Source organism: Sinohyriopsis cumingii, chromosome 3 (assembly GCF_028554795.1).
Source record: "Sinohyriopsis cumingii isolate HCF-2022 chromosome 3, ASM2855479v2, whole genome shotgun sequence".
Classification (NCBI taxonomy): domain Eukaryota; kingdom Metazoa; phylum Mollusca; class Bivalvia; order Unionida; family Unionidae; genus Sinohyriopsis; species Sinohyriopsis cumingii.
Window position 1 is genome coordinate 148,006,745 of NC_142963.1, and position 24,928 is coordinate 148,031,672.

General features: G+C 35.5%; 1 protein-coding gene across 1 annotated transcript in view; it reads left to right on the plus strand.

The window, feature by feature from the left end:
- Positions 1-589: 589 nt before the first annotated feature.
- LOC149804111 (phospholipid-transporting ATPase ABCA3-like) overlaps positions 590-24,928 on the plus strand; it is a 98,405-nt gene continuing 74,066 nt past the window's right edge. Inside the window, exons 1-5 of the mRNA XM_089954076.1 lie at positions 590-1,214; positions 2,505-2,717; positions 15,079-15,332; positions 19,319-19,556; positions 23,450-23,623. Of these exons, the coding sequence (XP_089810202.1) occupies positions 920-1,214; positions 2,505-2,717; positions 15,079-15,332; positions 19,319-19,556; positions 23,450-23,623 (1,174 nt within the window). The 5' untranslated portion in view covers positions 590-919. The remainder of the gene's footprint in view (positions 1,215-2,504; positions 2,718-15,078; positions 15,333-19,318; positions 19,557-23,449; positions 23,624-24,928) is intronic.

The window sequence follows — 24,928 nt, forward strand, 5'->3', positions numbered from 1 at the left end:
TTGAATTGTGTTTTATTTCTATATATAATCTATACTGAAGTCACTAAAAGTTGCCTGCAGCAACAATCATGGACCACGTTATTATTTCTTCCCTGATGCTGATCTCTAACAACGCTCACCTTGCAGCGTCTTTCTTGATTCCATTATCTGTCTCCTCAGTCTTGCTGTCCATCAGTCTATAAACAAACACCTAACTATAAAGTACACTATCGTGTCAGTTTATCACCCACTTAAGAAGAACGCATAAGCCTTACTATCTAAAATGCAATCACTCATGTAAACATTATGTAACAAATTGACTTGGGCCGTACGTCATGCTGATGTTCAGAGTTGTGGTTTATCAATTTCCCTATATTGTGTAAGAATATTGATTGGTAACAACACAAATATTTTATATGTAGTGCACCAGGAAGCCGGTGTATAGCTTCAAATTATCTATATTTGCAGACCTGGAACAGTTTATGCTCCATTTATTTATAGATATACATTTTCTGAGTCACATTCTAGTTCCGTTTTGAAGAATAAAAACTAGCATGATGTATTGTATCCGATACCATTGTATAATATGACTCAGGGAACACGTGATGAGGCTGCGCTGTAGACTTACGCTGCAAATTTATTCAAGATTAAACAGGAAGTGGAACAGTGAACTTTAATGTCAGGCAATCAGTGTTGCTAGTTGTATCAACATTTAACAAATTAAGAACTGTATTATGCTGAGTAGATGGGAGCTAAGTGGACACACCTAGGCCCTGGCCAGTAATTAGAAAGGTTGATTCAGATTCATTCAGCGTTAGTGACTAGTCCTACAATGTAAGACATAACACGTGTTGTTTTTGTTTTAGTGCTCCTACAACACAAATATCAGCGTCGAGGTCTTACATGCAGGACTACGTTAGTGACTAAAACATAATATAGCATGGCATCACTTGGAAGACAGTTCATTTTACTTCTGTGGAAGAATTTTGTTTTACAAAAGAAAAAAGTCTGTGTATCTGTGTTTGAAATCCTTATTCCTCTTTTCTTCGCTGCATTGTTGGTTTTGATTCGTCTGGCAGGAGAAAGTACTAACATTACAAACAGTACTACTTACTCTGATACTAGTTTTCAGCCTCCATATGACAGTCATAAAAGACTGGTATTTACGCCGAACACTACTCTGACGAGAAAGCTGTGTCAGTCGGTTATTAATTCCATGAACAGGGAATATACAGGTAAGAATAACTGAATTGTTTAATGTTTAAACGGGAACAACAATGCGTCGAATTAGGTTGTCGGGAAAACAAAACTGTGAGTAAATGAAAGTATTTGTGAGAAAATATGGGAAGCGTGTAAATAGTCAAGAAACAAATAAAACAAAAATTAATTACTTTTGCGTCCTACCAAGGCAAATCCCCGTGAGTTTTATAACAGTGCACCGGGCCGTGTACAAAGTTTAATTGGTCAAGTAATATTAAAAGATGTCATTATATACACGAAACGTATGTGCATTTAATATACGATTCCCTCCTTTAAATCCCAAAGGTAGGTCCCGTCGTAACTACTCTTGCTGATGATCATCGCAAGGGCAACATATGTAAGAAGTTTGGAGAATTTCCGCCAGTGGTTTAAAGGATGTGGCTATGTGTATCTCAATATTATTTGGCCCATTGATTGCATTTAATGAGAACATACGTTAGCGTTTCCACTCTCTACCTAACATCTTGTGGGTGACTATATATAGAGATATATACTTCCTTGCTGTGTGGAATGTTACTGTATATAACTCAAACATTCTATGATTTTTGTCCCTTTTATACGTTCATGTTTATATGAAATGGTTTATCTTCCAAGATATAAAAAAAACACTTTTACTTTTAAAAAGCACCATATAGACAGGATTGTGCTTACCCGCCTTTAAACCTAATACATACATACATACATGCATACATACATACATACGCACGCACGCACACATATACGTACGTACGTAGCAATATATGTATGTACGCACGTACACACAAACATACATACCCACATACATACCCACGCGCATGTACGTACGCACACATACATACATGCATACATACATACATACAGACATACAGACATATATACACACATATAGACATACATACATACATACATACATACAAAACTCATCCCATTCCAGCTAAAAAGACGGGCATACATGACATGATTAGGGGGGATGGGGTTTGGTGTTTGAGAATCGAGACCTGCTATTGTTATTATTTATTATGATTATTATTATTACTATTATCAACATCATCATCAATAATAATAATAATAATAATGATAATAATAATAGCAACAACAAAAACATCAATACTAATGAATATTCACTGCTTTTATCACTTCAAAAAACGAAAAAATATTATGACCATATCCCTGCTTTACACTGATAACATGACTCATGGTAAATCAAGACTTGACAGTCCGAGTTTGTCCTTGGCGCTAGACAAGTAGATTTTTATATTTATAATTATATCATATATTTATTCCAGTGACAGGTTTTAGAACTGAAGATGACCTGTTAGCAGAATATCAGAGAGATAAAAATGTAACAATCGCAGTGGTTTTCTATGGCGACAACTACGACGGCCCTCAGTTACCTCAAAATATACAATACTCGCTTCGGATAGACAGCTACAACGAGTGGAACACTGCAGAAACTTATGGACTATCCCAGGTACCAGGACCCAGACGTGAATCTTATCGTAAGTTTCCTTTACAGGTCTGGATTCACACATGTAAAACACCTGCCCTACTATATGAGAAAGAGTGTGTGTGATGTGATGTGATTTGGATTTGTAACGTAGCTTTAACAATTTTTCAGTCATATCGCTACGATGTCTGCAATGTGGCAGTTTATAGTGATGTCTGGCACTGGGGCATCATGCCGCATACATGTAGCATGATGTCCCACCCAATCACATTATCCTGATACCAGGCCGACCAGTCCTAACACTAACCTCTTAATGATGAGCGCCAAGCGAGATAGCTGTTAGTTCCATTTTTGTAAGTCTTTGGTATGACTCGGCCGGGATCGAACCAACGACCTCCTGCATCCCAGGCGGACGCTCTAACTACTAGGCCACCGGAGCTGTGTGTGTGTGTGTGTGTGTGTGTGTTTGAGAGAGAGAGAGAGAGAGAGGCACAACTAGAGTATGCTTGATAATACTAGCTGGATATTAATAAATAATATTGTCATACAGGTCAGGTAATTTTTAATACGTTCTCCACCGAGATTCTTCTTTACAGGAACAGTGAAAATATAATGTTAAAAGTTTTAGATACTATCGCACACTTGCTTTTTCAGTATTATTCATCATTCACTTTTTGAAAACTACCAAACACGTTTTACCAAATATTGTTGAAATGCCTACTACTTGAATACTGACCAACACACGTTGTTGATTACTATCCAGCACCCCTTATATATATATATATATATATATATATATATATATATATATATATATATATATATATATATATATATATATATATATATATATATATATATATATGTATATATATATATACTATCCAACATACCGTATTTAGTAACTGAAAGCCCCACACCAACTGCCCAACGAAACTGGTAGGATTGCTTGCAGTCTTGATAACTACAAACACAAAAATATAGAATTATATAAGAGAGGTGGAGTAGAATGCTGTAGAAGGGGATGAAATATACAAACGCTATCACACCCAAACAAGTAAGGATATGAGTGTTTATGCCCACAAATGTACTAACACACACGGGAAGGAGACTGTATGACTTAGTGTGGTTGTGAACATAAACATTGAGATCCGTGGTCAGCTTTTTCCTAACGTTGCCGTCTTAGCACTAGAAATTTAAAAATACAGGATCTGTGCTTATGACGGTAGGGTTAGCTTAGTTGAAACGAGAAAAAGGACACATTGAGTATCGGGTCACGCTCAAGACACGCAAATGGAAAACATACTTGTAGTTTGAATATTAACTCTCTTTTCTATAGATCTGGGTAACCCGAAAAATGGCAGTTGGATTTTGTCCTGGATGGCTGATGTATATATATATCCAGAACAATTGCATAGCCAGGGCTGGTACTTGCAACAGGTGCAATGCTTGTCCAGCTCGTCCAAGTACTCTGTCATACAGCTGACGGAAAGAATCGAGGCTAAATTTTGGCTGGTAACTTCGTCTACCAATCATATGCTGTATAGGATGACTTCCATCAATTTTCTATTTCATTCAGAAATGGCTAACGGGACCTTCCTTATGAATTAGTCAACGACGAATGACAGTACTTGTCCTGTTGAATGACAATACTTGTCTTTTTGAATGACAATATGAAACATTATGCTATTCCATGTACTTTATTATGATTTTTTTCCCTAATCGTGAACGGGCATTTATTTGATTTAGGGTGATGAGGGGCATTCATTTGATTTAGGGGGATAAGGGGCATTCATTCGATTTAAGGTGATGAGGGGCATTCATTTGATTTAGGGTGATGAGGGGCATTCATTTGATTTAGGGTGATGAGGGGCATTTATTTGATTTAGGGTGATGAGGGGCATTCATTTGATTCAGGGTGATGAGGGGCATTCATTTGATTTAGGGTGATGAGGAGCATTCATTTGATGTAGGGTGATGAGGGGCATTCATTTGATTTAGTGGGATGAGGGATATTCATTTGGTTTAGTGTAAGGAGGGGTTTTCATTTGATTTAGGGTGATGAGGGGCATTCATTTGATTTAGGGTGAAGAGAGCAATCATTTGAATTAGGGTGATGAGAGAATTCATTTGATTTAGGGTGAGGAGTGGCATTCATTTGATTTAGGATGAGGAGGGGAATTCATTTGATTTAGGGGATGAGGACATTCATTTCATTAGGGCGATTAGGGCATTCATTTGGTTTAGGTTGATGAGGGCTCCTACAGTTATCTCATTTCTGCGCTACTTAGTTGCACTTCCCTACATGTGATCCCCCACATTGATCACATCCGAGTCTTAGGTTTTGTCAGGAGGAAAAGTGCCTCCATCCTTTGTAATTTGTTTGAAACAACCGACTTTGTATTATTTTTTTGTCTTCATATTCTTGGATTCTGTCGCGGACGTTGACTTTTCCAGGTAGGGATAATGTCGGACGGTTTTGCTTAAACTCCAGGAATACTGCAGTTGATTTCCCCACCCCCACCCCTTGTTTTATGAGCCGGTTTACCCTTTGTATCTCTATCCCCATTTCTCCTTAATTATTTATTGAGTGTCCATGTGTGTCCTTATTTTGATAAGATTTTTGTTAATTAGTGTTGTGCGTGTTTATGTTGTTCTAGTTGTGTTTTGAGTGAATGTGGAGTTACGTCGAGAGGAAGTCACTCTATATAGTCTACGTATATTTGGCACACTGTTTGGTGGTAGCACACCTAAAATCAAGAATACTGTTTTTGGTATGGATACGGTGTAAGTCTCCCCCCTGGACTTTGAGAAGCTCGTTATTGATGCTTCTGTCTCCAATTAATTTAATATTAGTTTATTTTCTTGTTTTGCTATGAAAATGAACAATTACTTAGGGCTGAATTTGTTTTGGTTTCGTGGTTTGTGTTTGAACTGGTTGGTCTTTTGACCTATTTGTATCGTTATTGTTTATAATCTCTGGGCTACTACCTTGATATTGTTGGATCTGTTGTTGTGGTTTAAATCATTTTGATCAGGGGTTTCATTGTCACCGTTTGATTGTGGCTAGTTTCATTTACCTTACTGTTTATAGTTGTGTTTTTTTTTTCGCTTTCGGTAGGCTTATTTTACAAGTGTTTTCACCTTAAGTTGATAAACCATCCATTCAACCGTGATGATATTGATGGGCCGTTTTAGGAAATGATATCACCTATTTGTTAAAACATGCACAAATGTGCGGAAAATGTAGGCTGGACACATTGGTGAACATTTTATACACTTACATGTATTACTCGCGGCTGTTAAGCTATCGTCGGTTGAATGGATCTTTTGGTGGCATCTACATTATATTTCCGGAGCAAATCCTTTGTTTGGTGACTTGTAAATCCACGTCGAATAGCACAAACCTCTGGTATGAGGCCATTTTGAATTTCGCGCTAAGTGTGGCTGTTGCCAGTTACCGGTATGTGTCTAAAGTGTACGCAGGTTTGTTCCGGAAAGATTTGCACGCATCAAAATTGTACATTTTAATGAAGAGGCGACATCATGCCAACATATCGTCCATCAGTATCTACACAGATTTGTGGGGTTGATTTATCGGACTAGTTTCACCCTATCTGCTGTGATATGGGATGTTTTAATTGGGGCGGGTGGGTTGTTTTGAGTTGTTCTACATTTTTATTGAATTACTTTGACTGGGTTTGTCTCCTTGTTTTAATGTCCAGGCCTTGGCTGCTGTGCACCTTAGTGCACTAAGTTTTGGGGATACGTTTGTGGGCGGACTTGGGGTTTTCTATCTTATTCGTTTTTAATTTGCTGCACTTTTTTAGTCTGTTCATGGATGGTCCAGGTGTTTTGTTGTCGTACGCCTTAGTGGGCAGAGGTTTCGGGTAATTATTTTTGGGGTGTTATCTTGATACTTCCAGATTTTGTGGGTTGTAAAGGATTATTTTATTGAAATGGTCCTATTTTCATGTCATCTCGGCAACATTGTTTTACTTTCTTAAATTAAAGACGTGTTCGGCCCCTCCGTAATATGTCTAGTTAAAACGTTTTGATTATTTTATCCTTATGGTTGTATTCCTCTGGTGGCAACAGAGGCAAGGAGCCCGGCAAAGGTTGCAAAGCCGTGCAGGGGTCTCCATCAGGTCCAGAATATATAATTTGGTTGGCGTGCCGAAAGGTATGAAATGGTCTTGTAGCTTGGCAAAATATAAAAGGTTGAAATATCACTATATTGACGGCTAAATTTAAGGTCAATGTTGATTATTATGTGGGCATAGCTTTTGGAGCGGTATTTGTCGGTATTGCGAGTTTTCTTTTTGTTTGGCATCAAGTTACTGCACTGTGCAGCTGGCCATGATATTATGACCACTTCTTATGTTTAATCGGGTGTGGGACAGTATTCAGTGTTCATTTCTAATGTTGCGCCTTGTGCGGCCGGCCCTGACAGTCTGGCCTTAGGACCACCTTATATTTCTTAATATTATGGAGGTGAAGTTTTACAGGTCGCCTACAAGGTTTCTAACTCCTTACATCAGCTGCATTGTTAGTAGAGTGACCCATCACGAAAAGGTATTGTAGAGACAATGAAAACAGTTTTTATCAAATGCGAGGATGCTATATAATGTTGTTAGTATGAATTCCGATGAGTGCTTAGTGATGGATTACGATGATTACTTAGTGAAGTGTAGAGCCATGGTATATTTTGTTTTATTTTTAGAGTGTAATTAGTAGATTGTGGTTGTGTTTGGGCATCTTCGCGTGTGTAAATAGTAGATTGGTGTTTAGTTTTTGCTTCTTCCCGTATGTGGATGGTAGATTTGGGTTTGTTGTTTGCTTCTTCCCGTGTGTGGATAGCAGATTGTGGTTATGTTTTTGCTTCTTGGCGTGTGTGGATAGTATAATTAGGGTTTAATTTGGCTTCTTGGCTTGTGGATAGTATATTTTGTGTTTGATTTTGCTTCTTCGCGTGTGTGGATAGTAGAATTTGGGTTTAACTTTGCTTCTTCGCGTGTGCGGATAATAGATTATGGTTATGCTTGTGCTGCTTCGCGTGTGTGGATAGTAGATTTTGTGTTTGATTTTGCTTCTTCGCGTGTGTGGATAGTAGAGTTTGGGTTTAAGTTTGCTTCTTCGCGTGTGTGGATAATAGATTACGGTTATGATTGTGCTGCTTCGCGTGAGTGGATAGTAGAGTTTTGGTCTATGTTTGTTTCTTCGCGTGTATGGATTAGTAGATTATGGTTATGCTTCTTCGTGTATGTGAATGGTAGATTATGGTTATGATTTTGCGTCTCGGCGTGTGTGAATATTATATAATAGGTGAAGTGAATGTAAGGGTCATTCATAGGCCTCGAAAAGAAATGGCTTTCTTGCCTCAAATTTGTTTTCTTTCATGTTGTATCAGTGTTAATAATCCACGATATATTCCCATGTTAATTTTCCCTTGACGCTAGACAGTCCCACGATATGTTCCCATGTTAAATTCCCGTTGACGCTAGACAGTCCCACGATATATTCCCATGTTAAATTCCCCTTGACGCCAGGGTATCCCAATCCTTGTCGATATGTTCCATTCCCCATTCACTCCACGTTAAATTTTCCCATGTTAAATTCCCCTTGACGCCAGGGTACAACCCCCCAGTTTAACATTAAAGTCCCTTTGACGCTAAGGTATCCACATACACTACTATGATTGCTCAGTGATGGATTACGATGATTACTTAGTGATGGATTACGATGATTGCTTAGTGAAGTTTAGATCCGTGATATATTTTTTTTTATTTTGAGAGTGTAATTTATGTTTCTATATATAAATCCTTTTAGGTATACTTCTGCTTGGTTCCTTTTAGGGGGTGGAATTTCTCGCATTGTTGAGTAGACGATTGGCTCTCACCCTGAGTACCACACACCTGAGTGGGGCTGATATAACCTTACCCGCTCTCACTGTAACTGGCCTTTCCTCCCCAGTATGAGGTCTCCCTAATACCTCTTTACTATAGTTTTAATCTATTAATTGTTACGATATGAATTCTTTATCTTATTTGGTTTTCGTCCATATCTGGGTTGTATGTGTTGGGCGTAAGTGGTTTTGGCCCTTGTATTTAGGTTTTCCATTTCTTCCATAGGTTACATCTTATTTCTAAAAGTCAGTGATCACTTCTCTCATTACTGATTTCCACATTATTGTTGAATTTGACACAAAATGATGTCCACTGTGTTCGGTAGAGCTAGTGCAAAGGGAAGTCCCACACGTAGTTTCCTCGATTTTGTAGGGTTGAAATATTTCCTTTTGATGCCTTGGTCTGGAGTGAAATCTCAATCCAGAAAGCATATCCTTTTGCATATTCATCGTACGAAATATCGTGGCAAATGTTAGTTCCTTATTATCTTATGGTTTTAAACAATGTCAATTAAAATTTCAAGTAAACAATCTAGGCAAAATTGGGTTTAAAGGGTATGGTAGAAAACATAAGGCCATCTTAAATGACTTCTCTCTTGGATATGTTGAATCAGTGGAACTAGAAAGGATTTTGATCGATTGTTCTGTTGCGGGCCTCTGACGATGCCGATGAGCAAACGATTTGGTAGATGACCTGCAAAAACATAATCCTTGATTTTAGATCGCAGTCCACAGGCAACGATAAAGGTTTTCATTTCCATTCACCTAAATGAAACCTGACAGTCGTTCTGCTTAGAGTTTTTCGGATGTCCTTTCCCACTTTAGGTAAGACTTCAACGCGTTGCACGTTGAGTCTGACTGCCTTGACAATCTGATATAGTTTTTCCAAGCGTCGACTAATAATATGAGTATCTTGCAAATGCACAATTTTGTCTTGATCTTGTCCTGAGAGTGTCGGTCCTTTCATTTTGTAGTTGCTATGACGATGTCCTTATTTGTCTCAATACTGTAGCCATCAGTTTTAGATCCAGCACTAGCAAAGATTAAAAGCATGCTTTCAAGAGTTTTATCGTTCCAAGCTGTTAAAGGTTTGTCTTAGATGCGTGGATGATAGCTTGCAGTGCGAACAATATATATGCAACTATCCTTATTAAAGTAAATTACTCCATGTGCTAAAGGTTCCAAGACTATTTACAATTTTAAACGGGAATTGGCTGATAGGTAAGCAGAAATGATAACATTACCACGTTCACCGGGTGGTGAAAACTCTGCGTCTTCTGCGCACTTCATAAAGATCAAATCTTAATGCATGATTTTCTTTAACGTTGAGCCAATGCACCGATAAATACTTTAGCTTGTAGTTTGTAAACGATCTTCTTTTTTATTCCGTTCGAATTGTTCTTTTCTCATGCCTTTGGAAGCCTCTTGGTCTCACGAGGTATGACACCAAGAAGAATTTCCGCTAACCTTCTTCTTTGATATCGAAGTTCACTGACGCAGTTTGATAAAAATCCCTTCATTCTAGGGATCGTTATCTTGTTGGTATTCTTCTGTGATAGAAAAGAGCAAATTGTGTATACTTGTAACCATTGGTATCCAGTATCGAATGTATGAAACATTTTGCCGCTCACAAAGGTTTCTATCAAGACTCGTTCTTGCAAATCGTGGTAACATGGTTGACCTAGATTAGACGTTTCAATGCAATGATGTGGATTAAACATGATGGTTCAAGTTGGTTGATTGTAACACTATTTATTTATCAACCCGTTGTATTGGCGAATTTGTTCTACGTCGATGTGTTCTGTCACCATTACAAGATCACCACTGGAAAATAGAGGATATTGACATACACAAGGATACAAGTAACACACATCTATGTATTTTATTTGCTGTCCTTGAGACACGTACACTTAGTATAGCAAGCGTGTACCAATTACCCGTCATGCAACTAAACTATAGTGTGCATTTAAATGTTTGATGGCCATCACGTCATACAGTTTGGCAATAAGTCTAAATTCTGGATCTGTTTTGAAGCGTCGATCGTAGTCTTGTTCCCACAATTCTGTCACTTGATATCATTTACATTTTTAATTCCAGCATGCTTTCACGGTGAGGTCAGAGATAGGATTCTTCCGGTCTGGTTGAGTTCAATAAAAAATTAATCACATAAATATCCCTGAAAATTCGTAAACGATTGGGGTTTACAACGATCTATTCAATTTTCTTTTCTCTACTGTTTCTACCATTGCCATATCCAATTGTCTGAATTTTACACAATATAGTCAGAACAAAGTCTTGGTGAAGTAGGAGAGTCGACGAAATATGATTGACTTGATATGATACCTAGTTTATTCTGAAGTGTGTCATCTATTCTTAAGACTAACTGACACGATTTGGTGAAGCGTGGAGTCGTCGACTAGTGTTTAAGCATGCCTTTCAACCCAGACCTCTTTGGTTAGCAACTATAATTGGTCATCAGGGTCTCTAGAAACGTAGGATACTATTCAAGTACTGTCAAAAATGTATTTCATGTATATAGGTCTTTGTCTATGTTCGCAACCAAATTCAATCGTAAAACTGGTGTGTGAAAATAACATTGGGGGTATAGTGTGTCTATAAACACTCCGACCATCGCTTCCTTGTGTGTGAGATATTTCATCCCAGTTTTACAGTGTATACCCCTCTCTTATGTTTTATTATGATTGTATGTTTGGATGTATAATGTTTGTAAGCATTCCTATCTTGATCATTATATATGGCGTGATGGATAGGATGCATGGGGTTCTGGATAGTCCTCAAAGAATGGATGTTATAGTGTTCTCCAAACGTGGGAGTGGAGTAGTATCTAACAATTTTAACATTACATGTCCAATGGTCCTTTTGATTGCTTTGCTTTTCTTTCGTTTAACATGAAGGCTTAGTGTTAAATTCCTGATTGCCCCTTGATACTTCCAGAATGTAAAATGTATACGGACAAACGGCGGGAAATCTCATGATATATATTAACATTATATTTCACGTTTGGGAACATACCAGCCACCAATGTAAATCTACGACCAAACTTTAACTTTAAGTATGTACCCCAGTTCGAAGTCAACCACTTCTAACAATGTACAAATATAGCCTCAGCGTTAAATTCTAGTTAGGGCATATATGGTAATTCCCGTGTGTCACCCAGACGATAAGCCTCCTCAAAAAGGTATGTGACTTTGAATGTTTTCTACTGCAATTGACAAACAATAACTATTTGAAGTTCGAGATACGTACATTGTGTACTCACAGTTGTGACATTAATCTTGATAGTGAAATGGTAATTTGTTTGCTTCACTGTTATTTTGTCCTAGTTTTATCCCCTGTACAGCATGTGCATGAGTTTTTAACACCCTATCCAATGTTGATTATTTCCTCGAGACCCCACTTTCTCAGAACAGGACAACTAAACTCGCATAGATCCGCTACCTATGAGATCTACTTTCCCACGGGGCTTGTTGATTCTGTGCGAGGGTATATCAGTTCGGCACTGTAAGTAAATCTTAGAATGGGGCAATTCATTCTTGAAATTTAAATGACGTTCCCCTTACGTGTATATGAAACGAAACTGGAGCAGTTTATCTCCGATTTATATTTTGAAATATATTTTCTGTTGCTAGTTTACATAAGTAAATTTTTTTAGCAACTTAATGGATCGCACCTTTGGCACAAGATTTTAAATTCTTAAGAAAGAGTTTAACATTACCTCTGTAAATAAAACTTAAGATTGATTAATTGTTGAAATATTATTTATCCTTATTTGAAGAATAAAACAAATATACCCAGGTGTACAATTTAAAATGAATTTATCTATGTTTCATCTTTTCTGCTGTACCTGAAAGGCACATAAAGACAGAGGTATTCTAAACACACTAATGTAAAATGCTGAATTGATCAGGCATTTGGAAAATGTAATTACTCTGAGGCCTGTTTCTCGAGTTTCCTAAAGGATTTATTGTTGTGTGCGTGTGTGTGTGTGTGTGTGTGTGTGTGTGTGTGTGTGTGTCCAAGACACACGGTTAATAAATAGTTTAGTTGGGCTGAGACCCATTTTATGGTATTTGTTTCCTACAAGGGTTTTTGTCATTTATGTTACTAAAAAAATAACGAAATAATTCATTGCGAAGAGATATCATAAGGATATGCTGCGCATTTGTAGACAATGCTTTGTAACCTGGCAACGCGTCAATGGCTGACTTAAAAAAAAAATCAATGGATATTGTTTGGTCCTAATATGGTTTTCTTTTCATTCCATTGCCTTTTCGCTTTCAGTTTGTAAAGTAGCTATCTCACAATTATTGCTAAAAAATCGAAACATAAGAAATGTTTATTTGTGCACTAATTAAGCCGTGTTAGTATCGTCATTAAGGGACATAACTCTAGACATTGGCTAGTCTACCTTGCAGAGTTGTATGTTTTAATAATCTACATTTAGTCGATATATAAAGTTTTATTTTGCTCAATATTGTAATTTTGTTGCACTGGGTTTCACAATGCTACCAAGACACATTTAAATCACAATAATTGAATTATACACCAAATGAGAAAATATCTGATTTTCAGATAGCTTGAAAAAAATGTGGATATTATTTACAGAAAATGAACATATTATATTTATTATATTAGTGGAGAATAAACTTAATTATCTCGATAACAAAGAGAGAAAAAATATCCATTGTCTAACAAAAATCTGAGCACACTATATATTAAATCATTTGTTATTACATGAGTAGTTTGATCTCTAATACGAAATTTGTTTTCTTTTATAAGTTTGAGTGGGTTTTGGACTAATTATATTATATACAGAGTGTATTATATTATGATGTCTATCCATCAATCTCATACCATTTTGGCTTGTACACAATAACGTTTCCTGTCCAGTTTTACAGTTACCAAACTCTGTAAATGGTTTGTGCTTGGGGTAAAGAAAAATTAATTTGATTGTGGGTTCACAGGCACAAAGGCACGGTCATTGTGACTGTTAGTAGGAGAACGTTTCCTGCATAATAGTTCACGTTTTCTACCATCTTCGGTTACCAAGACCTTGTCAATAACTTGGACTTGAAGAAGGACATTCCATATTGATTTTGGTTTCAAAAGAGCATTGAGCAAGGTTAAGTGACTAAAATAATTACTTTAAAGCACACTAACTTGAGTTCTCCATCATTTAGGTTTACCAAACTTTGCTGATGAGTAGAACTTAGAAGTAAGAAAGGATCATGTTGATTTGGAAGTCAAAGGGTCATAGTTCAAGGTCACTGTGACTTGAAGAATAAACAATAGCTTGTGACTTGAAGAATAAACAATGGTTTCCACACCATAACATTATCCATACATAACATTCCTCAAACTTTGTGCATAGGTTCAGGAAGAAAGCTTTTAAGTCAAAAGTTAAGGTCACTGACGGAGAGAAGAAACATGATTTTTAAACAATAACATTCGATTTTATTGTGTCACAGATTTGGCACACACATTGTAGATGACATTCATTTTGGGGAAGGAAGCAGCCTATTGATTTCGGGTGAAAAGAGCAAATGGTGATGGTCACTCTATTTAAAAGAAGACACAAAACTTTTGCGCAAATATTCTGCTTTCTACATCGGGGGCGTTACATATGGGTCTGTCGTATTTGGTGCCATTCATGGCACTCTTGTTAATATTTCAGAACAAAATGTAATTTGTGCAGTAACTAACTCGAGGTGATTTTGTCATTATTAATGGACGTAACTGTACATAGTGTGTCGTGAATAATTAAAATACATGTTAGTCTTTACGTGCACCATACGTCAGGCATTTGTGATGTAGCACTGGATCTAAATAGAATATGAAGTTTACCAAGTTTTATGACTATGAAAAAGTTATTATATAGAGGTAGCAATTTATTAGTAAATTAAAATGTTTACTAGTTTCTTTTTTCTTTCCACTGGGACATGCGGAAGGTTTGATAATGTTAACAAGACACATTATGATTTCAGTATATAAATGGATGAACAAAATGAGAAGACATAACACTTCATGGAGAGTAAATTAGATAGATTCGTATCAAGTTTAAGGACAGGCACATAATTAAGTTTATGAATCTATAACGACTCGTTTGCATAATTGGGAACCTTCACATAATCCAAGATATGGACCCAGCTTATCAACCTTGATTATTTTAAAGACACATGTTGATATATTGCCAGATTTTGAAACATGGACCCAAGTTAGCAGTTTATCCCCTGTAGGAAACTAGAGAGACTGGCTTAGTTGCACTAAATTTTCATAATGTCTTCTCAGATGAGAATTTTACAATACATTGCTTTCAATACCTCTTACACTAGGTGTATTTCAGACTTAGCAGATAGGATGAAATATATCAGTAAATTCTTTAGAATTCTACACGTGGTAGAAAATACATTTCCTACACCACTAGCAACCTATCACTGCAGTACAGAGTAGCTTGTAATAAAAAACATATTTCAATATTTTATTCCAGAATACACGTATGATGGGTTCCTGTTCATCCAGTACATCCTTGACAAGACCATCATAGAGCAGTTAAATCGTTCGGTGAACTTTACAAAAGACTTTGACATGAAGTTGAAGAGAATGCCCTACCCACCATATATTGAAAATCCACTTGTGTCGATACTACAGTCTAATTTGCCCCTGTTCATTGTCCTTAGCGTCCTGCTGAATGCACTTCAAATATCCAAAAACATTGCCTATGAAAAGGAAAAAATGTTGAAGGTACGAGTATATTGAAAACATTGTGCATCTGAGGTTGTGATGACATTACTGTTGGCTTTACTGTTACTCTGATGTCATTGGGGCCAGTAAAGGAGACATGTTACAATGTTTTAACTATCCTTATCCAATGCAAATGTGTTATCCCCATTATGACACATTTAGACCATTTTATGACGATATTTCAAACAATGCACTCTTGCTATCGTTTAATCTGAAGGAGCATAATTATATATCATGGTTCATGCCATCAAATTTAAAATTCCCTCATATTCGTATACATATTAAATTACTACTTTCCTGTCGGCAGTCAATGGTACACAAAAGTATGCATAGTAGACACAAGGTACATATGTCACACTGTCATGCTGTTGAGCTCATGAGACCATGAATGAGTTTGATTTATAAGTATCCACAACATCATTTACTTTGTACATGATTTACTGTGCATACTTGGCAGTCACTATTTAATAGCATTTCTCATTCAACTTGGAATCCACTACTTAAATTTTGGATGGCTCACTAAACTTGGAATCCACTATTTAAATTTAGTACACTCATTCAATTTGGAATCCACTACTTAAATTTAGTATGCTCATTCAACTTGGAATCCACTACTAAAATTTAGTATGCTCATTCAACTTGGAATCCACTATGTAAACTTGTATGGCTCTTTCAACTTGGAATCCACTATGTAAATTTGTATGGCTCATTCAACTTGGAATGCACTATGTAAATTTGTATGCCTCATTCAATTTGGAATCCACTACTTAAATTTAGCATTGCTCATTCAACCTGGAATCCACTATGTAAATTAGTGTGGTTCATTCAACTTGGAATCCACTATGTAAATTAGTATGGCTCACTCAACTTGGAATCCACTACTTAAATTGAGTACGCTCATTCAACTTGGAATCCACTACTTAAATTTAGTATGGCTCATTCAACTTGCAATCCACTATGTAAATTAGTATGGCTCATTCAGCTTGGAATCCCTATGTAAATTAGTATGACTCATTCAACTTGAAATCCACTACTTAAATTTAGCATGGCTCATCAAACCTGGAATCCACTACTTAAATTTAGTATGCTCATTCAGCTTGGTATCCACTACTTAAATTTAGTACGTTCATTCAACATGGAATCCACTATGTAAACTTATATGGCTCATTCAACTTGGAATCCACTATGCAAATTTAGTATTGCTCATTCAACTTGGAATCCACTACTTAAATTTAGTATGGCTCACTCAACATGGAATCCACTATGCAAATTTGTGTGGCTCATTCAACTTGGAATCTGCTTCTTAAATTTAGTATTGCTCATTCAACTTGGAATCCACTATGTAAATTAGTATGGCTCACTCAACTTGGAATCCACTATGTAAATTAGTTTGGCTCATTAAACTTGGAATCCACTATGTAAATTAGTATGGCTCACTCAACTTGGAATCCACTATGTAAGTTAGTTTGGCTCATACAACTTGGAATCCACTACTTAAATTTAGTATGGCTCATTCAACTTGCAATCCACTATGTAAATTAGTATGGTTCATTCAACTTGGAATCCCTATGTAAATTAGTATGACTCATTCAGCTTGAAATCCACTACTTAAATTTAGTATGCTCATTCAACTTGGAACCCACTATGCAAATTTAGTATTGCTCATTCAACTTGGAATCCACTACTTAAATTTAGTATGGCTCACTCAACATGGAATCCACTATGTAAATTTGTGTGGCTCATTCAACTTGGAATCTGCTTCTTAAATTTAGTATTGCTCATTCAACTTGGAATCCACTATGTAAATTAGTATGGCTCACTCAACTTGGAATCCACTATGTAAATTAGTTTGGCTCATTAAACTTGGAATCCACTATGTAAATTAGTATGGCTCACTCAACTTGGAATCCACTACTTAAATTTAGTATGGCTCATTCAACTTGCAATCCACTATGTAAATTAGTATGGCTCATTCAACTTGGAATCCCTGTGTAAATTAGTATGACTCATTCAACTTGAAATCCACTACTTAAATTTAGTATGCTCATTCAACTTGGAATCCACTACTTAAATTTAGTATGGCTCATTCAACTTGGAATCCACTAATTAAATTTAGTACACTCATTCAACTTGGTATCCACAACTTAAATTTAGTATGCTCATTCAACTTGGAATCCACTACTTAAATTTAGTATGGCTCACTCAACTTGGAATCCACTACTTAAATTTAGTACGCTCATTCAACTTGGAATCCACTATGTAAACTTTAGGGCTTATTCAACTTGGAATCCACTACTTAAATTTAGTATGCTCATTCAGCTTTGAATCCACTACTTAAATTTAGTATGGCTCACTCAATGTGGAATCCACTACTATGTAAATTTGTATGGCCCACTCAACATGGAATTCACTATGTAAATTTGTATGGCTCACTTAACATTGAATCCACTAAGTCAGTTTGTGTGGTTCACTCAACGTGTCTATCTGGATTGCATGTGCTCCATATTCGGATTGAAATGGCACATCACCTCGATTAGCGAGGATTTCGGACAGATTTTGTGTACATTTTTAAATTCTTAGAATCTTGCATAAGTTGATTGTAACTGCTTAAACATTGACATTTTTATAATTCACCTTTATTGCTGAGGATATTCTGTTTTCTTTATACATTGTTTTCCTCTTGTTGGCCATGCTGAGCATAATAAAGCAGCTTAGGAGCAATTGGTGATGCTGCTATTTCTAATAGTTACATTTAAGAATTATTAGGATGTATTGTGAATTGTATTTGTGATCCATCACAGTTATTCAAGTTGTAAAATTGTTGGAGTACAACCTTTATATTCCGATTGTAAGTAATCAAGAAATGTGAACTTGCAGTCCATACTGAAACTATTTACTAAATCTGGTTACTTGGTCAAGCTTGCAGATTATAAACATTTCATCATGCACATCAAGACAGCCACATTTACCAGTATAAATGCCAAACCATAATCAAAAATGTTGATCACACTGCTCCAGTGGCCTAGTGGTTAGAGCATCTGCCACAGAAGTGAGAGGTTGTGGGTTCAAACCCTAGCAGAGGCATATCAAAGACTTTTAAAAATGGTACTAACAGCTGCCTCGATAGGCACTCAGCATTAAGCGGTTAGTGTTAGGACTGGTCAGCCTGGTGTCAGGATAATGTGACTGGGTGGAAATGACATGCTACATGTCTGTGGCATGATGCCCCAGTGCTAGACATCATAATAAACTGCCACACTGCAGACATCATAGCGATATGACTGAAAAGTTGTTCATCCAAATACTGGTACGGTATGATGCTTAAGAAAATCAATTTAAGCATTGCTCTCTTAAAATAAAATAAAAAATACAATTAACAAGTTATACTCTCACATGTCAGTATTTTATCAGACATCATATATGAATCATTGCTTGGAACAGTTAGACAAGTATTATTCATGTAAATGTACTAAAGGTGACTCTTGTTCAGTGAATAAAGGAATAAGTTTTCCACGGATATCGAAAACTCTCTACCTATAATGAATGCTTAGAAATTATTTAATTTATGCAAGTCGTGTTTCTTTTCATTTTTCTCCTTCTCATCATTATGAATTTGTGTCTCTTGACAGAAAATTATGTATGCATATTATACATATTGTGACATTAATTGTTCGTCACTGTATGATGAAAGATAAAACATGTAGAGTTAGAGATAGAGAGTTTTCAGATCGTATCATTTAATCAAGCATAAACTGACATTATATACTACAGTCACATTGTATGCGATAAAGTATATCATTCTATCAAATGTGCATTTGAATTGTAACACAATGTTTTCTTAGTTACTAGTGGAATAATGACTATCACTGTTCCCATATCAACATATGTGTTTCTTATTCATGTTTGATTGCAATATATTTCTACAAATTATAGTGGTTTTTAAGAAAAATTTGTAACACCTCTAATCGTTTGTTTTACAAAAACAGGAATCAATGAAAATGATGGGTCTAAGCAATGCTATCTACTGGCTGTCATGGTTTGTGAAGTGTCTCATCTACCTGGGTGTTGCCATGCTTTTCTATACATTGCTGCTTTCCATCAAGTTCACCGCGAAAGGGAAGGTTCTTTCATTTACAGATCCTACATTGTCCTACGTGTTTCTCTTCTGCTACAGCCTGTCTGTCATTGCCTTCAGTTTTATGGTTAGCACCTTTTTCAAGAAAGGTGAGTCTTATTTATCTTGCATATTGGCTGACAATTTTAATATGTTATTATTACCTTTTGAACACAATGTCCCATTGTCCCGTTCATGTATGTGTGCTCTTTCATTATTTATGGAAATAAACTAATAATGTAGATATGCAGTTGTATCACTATGGATTTATTTCTGCTCTTGCTTTGCCACAGGTTCAATTTATGGTTTATGTATGAAAGGTTGCTGGGATCAAATGTGGGCAACTAACATGTATATATTTTTACTCTTTATTTGGAATCAATATATAAAATGGCAGGTATCAAACATATGAACTTTTTTATTTTGAGCACTAAATTATTACAATATATGGCAAACTATCTCTGGTGGTTTTGAAACTTAGATTTAATAACTAAATTGTAAAATTGAATACATGCAAAAAAGGTGAAAGAGGATTGGCATTATGTGTGTTCCTTGACCTCCCAATATGCCAAACAAATGAACAGATAGACCAAGTGCAGCTAACAGTTTTGAAACTTAGATTTTATAACGAAATTGTAAAATTGAATACATGCAAAACATGTATTTAATAACTAAATTGTAAAATTTAATACATGCAAAAAAGGTGAAAGAGGATTGGCATTTATGTGTGTTCCTTGACCTCCCAATATGCCAAACAAATGAACAGATAGACCAAGTGCAGCTAACAGTTTTGAAACTTAGATTTTATAAAGAAATTGTAAAATTGAATACATGCAAAACATGTGAAAGAGGACTGACATAGCTCGTGTTCCATGAATCCCTAACCTAAATGCCAAGGCTTAAAGAATATCTTGCACAGTTGTAAATCAATATTGATATGATAGCACAGATATGCCGATGTACATTTTATTACATATTATTTCATAATGAGATAATTAATTGTGTCAGTGTGAGAAAAATTTGTCACCATCCAAAATGCCTAAAACATTAAACTCTGAACAATAACAAATAGTTTCAGATATTAACCTGTTCAAATAGTTTTCTACAATGAATTTTGAAAATCACTGTGACTAAAATCAAATGACCTATTTCTATTTTGCAAATCATTGTGACTAAAATTACATTACCTATTTCTATTTTGATGCTCAGTATATCATACATACAGAGCCTTAGTACACTCTACAACAAACAGATAGAGGTTAAAGACAAACCTCTTGATTCAATATAAGGATTGTACATTTTTTCAATAGCAGTTTTATCTCTCATCACATTCATCATCATCTTTGAAAATGGTAGAGAACATGCAGACATACTAGCACTGGTAGAAAACCGAAAGAACGTGGCTTTTGAAGTTTCGGAGTTCAGAAATCAACATAAAATCATGATAGCTAAAGACACAATGATCCATTTGTTTAGAATATTCACATACAATAGTATTCTCTGGAGTTGTTCAGATACGACAAACTAAGTAATGATCTACAATAATCCACAAGAGCCCGGAATTAGATAGTGCATATCTTTTCTGTATTGACTACCATCTGTGTGAAGCCCATGCACAGACTATAACTAACATCAAGTTTATGTGCGCACTCCTACTTCCATGATATTGACTGTATCAATCTCGCCAGTCATGTCACGACTAAGTTTCCACCTAACTCATGAAATAGTCTATATATACACTAAAAGCGCAGATAAGGAAGAAATTGTATGGATACACACATCAGAACACACTACTGTTCTTGGTGTGCTGCGTTTTGGTGGATATGTCATGGTCAGCGGTCCCAGGTACTCCATTATAATAAGGGATAGCTATATTTATAACAGCTGTCTCAGGTACTCCATTATAATGAGGGATAACTATATTTATAATAACAGTCCCAGGTACTCCATTATAATGAGGGATAAATATATTTATAATAGCTGTCCCACTTACTCCATTATAATGAGGGATAACTATATTTATAATAGCAGTCCCAGGTACTCCATTATAATGAGGGATAACTATAATAGACTGTTTCACACTAAAAAATAGTGTGTATCTAAGCTTTGTTGTTGTTGTAGGGTTTAACGCCATTTTTCAGCACACAATAGGGTATACATGGCAGCCAGTATTAATGGTGGAGGAAGAAACCGGGAAAACCCTAGAAAGAACCATTGACCCACGAGAAGCTACTGGCAAGTGTTCTCATGTACCCACATTGGCCGAATCCGAGACTCGAACCCACGCAGAGGTGAGATGACAGTGATCTGCAACGGAAAGCACTTTAGACCACTTGATCACCTGGGGCCCTCAAGCTTCGTATTTAGTAATCAAATACAGATGACAATAGGTACATACTATAAGGACAGCAACTTGAGCAAGAGGAATTTGTTTCCAAACAGTATTATGCAGACTTAGAATAATTATGATTACATCTCACTCTACAAAGGATCACATTAGTTCTTTGTAAAGATCTATTTCCATTACAACATTTTGCAATAAGCCTTGTATTGAGAAAACAAATCCAAATATTAAATAGCACAATTCATAAATATTTTGTCTTAAAAGTCAGTGGCCATCTAATATAAATTTTGCATTGTCAGGAAATAGAATCTTGGAATATTTAATAGTAACAGGTGTATAAGTGAATCATCATTATTATCATCATCATCAATTATAGGTTTGTAAGAATGTATGAAATCTTAATCATCATACATTTGTTTGCTTGTCTTTTTATGACATGGCAATTAAATAGCAAGAAGCAATGGATTAAATGATAAATGGGCTTCATATTCAGGCAGTTCTACCCACTACCTTTGTTTAAATAAATATAAACATTTTGGGAGAATGCATATACATAATTGGCTCATTTATTTGTCTTAATTGAAAATGTTTGGATCGTGTTCACCAATTTTCAATTTTGACTAAATGTAGTTAAGCAAATAATAATATGGGTTTACAAAACTTCTAGATTTGGATTCCAATTTCATTAAATAAATGTATCTGTGACCAAAACTGTAAATACATTGTGTAATACATATGTAATACACATGGAAATTATTTGGAATGCACATGGAATATAAGTGGAATACATGTGGAATACACATGGACTACACATGGAATATATATGAAATACACATGGAATACACATGGAATATGTGTGGAATACACATGGAATACACAGGGAATACATTTGGAACGCACATGGAATACACATGAAATACACAAGGAATACATATGTAATGCACGTGGAATACATATGGAACACAATCATTAAATATTAACTTCATTAACTTTAATATTTCATATCTACTCTTGACTGAAAATGAGAAATCCTATGGAAACTATTCTGTATTCTGTGAAAATGTTATTATTTTGTGAAACATTTGTTCTCAAAATAATGGCAGTAAATATAGATGTGAGACAAAATCGATATAATGATTTGTTATCTAAATTTTTATAGGTCGAAACATGTTCATTACATTATTGTGATGCATTGCTTTTGCCAAACGTAATGCATTACCTTGGAAAAAAGCAGGCATTGTTTGTGTAAAAGAAAGCGTTCAGTACCAGAATGACAATGAAAAACCTTATACTAATTTCAAATGTGGTACCTTTCAAAAGTAATGCATTACTTTTTATAAAATACAGAGAAGATATGCAATTTTTTATTTCTTTCATTTGAATGCCTTGTACTTACCTTATTTTAATTAAAGGCCACTGATAACCTGTGGTTAAGTTTTGAGTTAAATTAGATTAGTTTTCAGTTTTCATGAAAGGCAGAGATGCAGTAGATTCATGATTGGCCTTTCTCTGAGTATTTAGACATTGTGTTATTATCCTTGATTTATGTCACGGAAAAACTTTTGCACTACTTTGATTTTCACAAATAACACAGGTTTATTTTACATTAATATACTACTCACTTGATATAATGCTGAATCATTTATTTTTTTGTTACAGCTAACACTGCTGCCTTCTCTGCTGGTATTTTGTTCTTTTTGACTTTCTGTGTGTTCTACATTCTGGATGAATACTATAGTACAATGACCCAAAGTCAGAAATTAGCTGCTTGCCTGTTGTCCAATATTGCCATGGCATTTGGGGTCAAGGCCATCACCATCTATGAAGGAATAGGTAAATATTGCAGTGTTCTATTTCACATCTTGGTAAATAGATTTTCATTCAAGTTAAGGCATAATGTAAACTAGTTTGTCAGTTTCTATTCCATACCCTGTAGCATGTGACACAAATTATGTTATTTGTCCTCAGTATCGTTTTACTGAAATTGCTTTAAATGAATTCTTACATAAATGGGTGTGTAGAATTGTTGGAGGAACTGCTTGAACTATCCATGTGTCAACATTGGAGTTCATGAATTGTCAGAGTGCACGTCTCATAAAGTTATCATCTTTCATGTTCATATGTTTTATATTTATCCAATGTGCACAAATAAAAATGAATCTGGATATATATCTCGTGCATAATGGCTGAAAGCATGAACTGATATTATATCCAGTACTGTTGCACAGAAAGTGGACAATCTATGAAGGAAAATCAAACAAAGCACTTCTCATTGCATCTTGTTCATCTAAATGCACAAGTATTTTATATCTTTATTTTGTATTAGTCAAATTACTGTTCAGAATCTGAGTAACACCATATAGTTGTCTGAAAAATACTATATAGTTGTTTGAGTAATATCATATAGTTGTCTGAGTAATGCCATATAGTTGTCTGAGTAATACCATATAGTTGTCTGAATGATACCATATAGTTGTCTGAGTAATACCATATAGTTTTCTGAGTAATACCATATAGTTGTCTGAGTAATACCATATTGTTGTCTGAGTAATACCATATAGTTGTCTGAGTAATATCATATAGTTGTCTGAGTAATGCCATATAGTTGTCTGAGTAATACCATATAGTTGTCTGAATGATACCATATAGTTGTCTGAGTAATACCATATAGTTGTCTGAGTAATACCATCTAGTTGTCTGAGTAATACCATATTGTTGTCTGAGTAATACCATATAGTTGTCTGAGTAATATCATATAGTTGTCTGAGTAATGCCATATAGTTGTCTGAGTAATACCATATAGTTGTCTGAATGATACCATATAGTTGTCTGAGTAATACCATATAGTTGTCTGAGTAATACCATATTGTTGTCTGAGTAATATCATATAGTTGTCTGAGTAATACCATATAGTTGTCTGAGTAAAAGCATTAGTTGTCTGAGTAATACCATATAGTTGTCTGAGTAATACCATATAGTTGTCTGAGTAACACCATATTGTTGTCTGATTAATGCCATATAGTTGTCTGAGTAATACCATATAGTTGTCTGAGTAATATCATAGTTGTCTGAGTAATACCTTACTGTTGTCTGAGTAATGCCATATAGTTGTCTGAGTAATATCATAGTTGTCTGAGT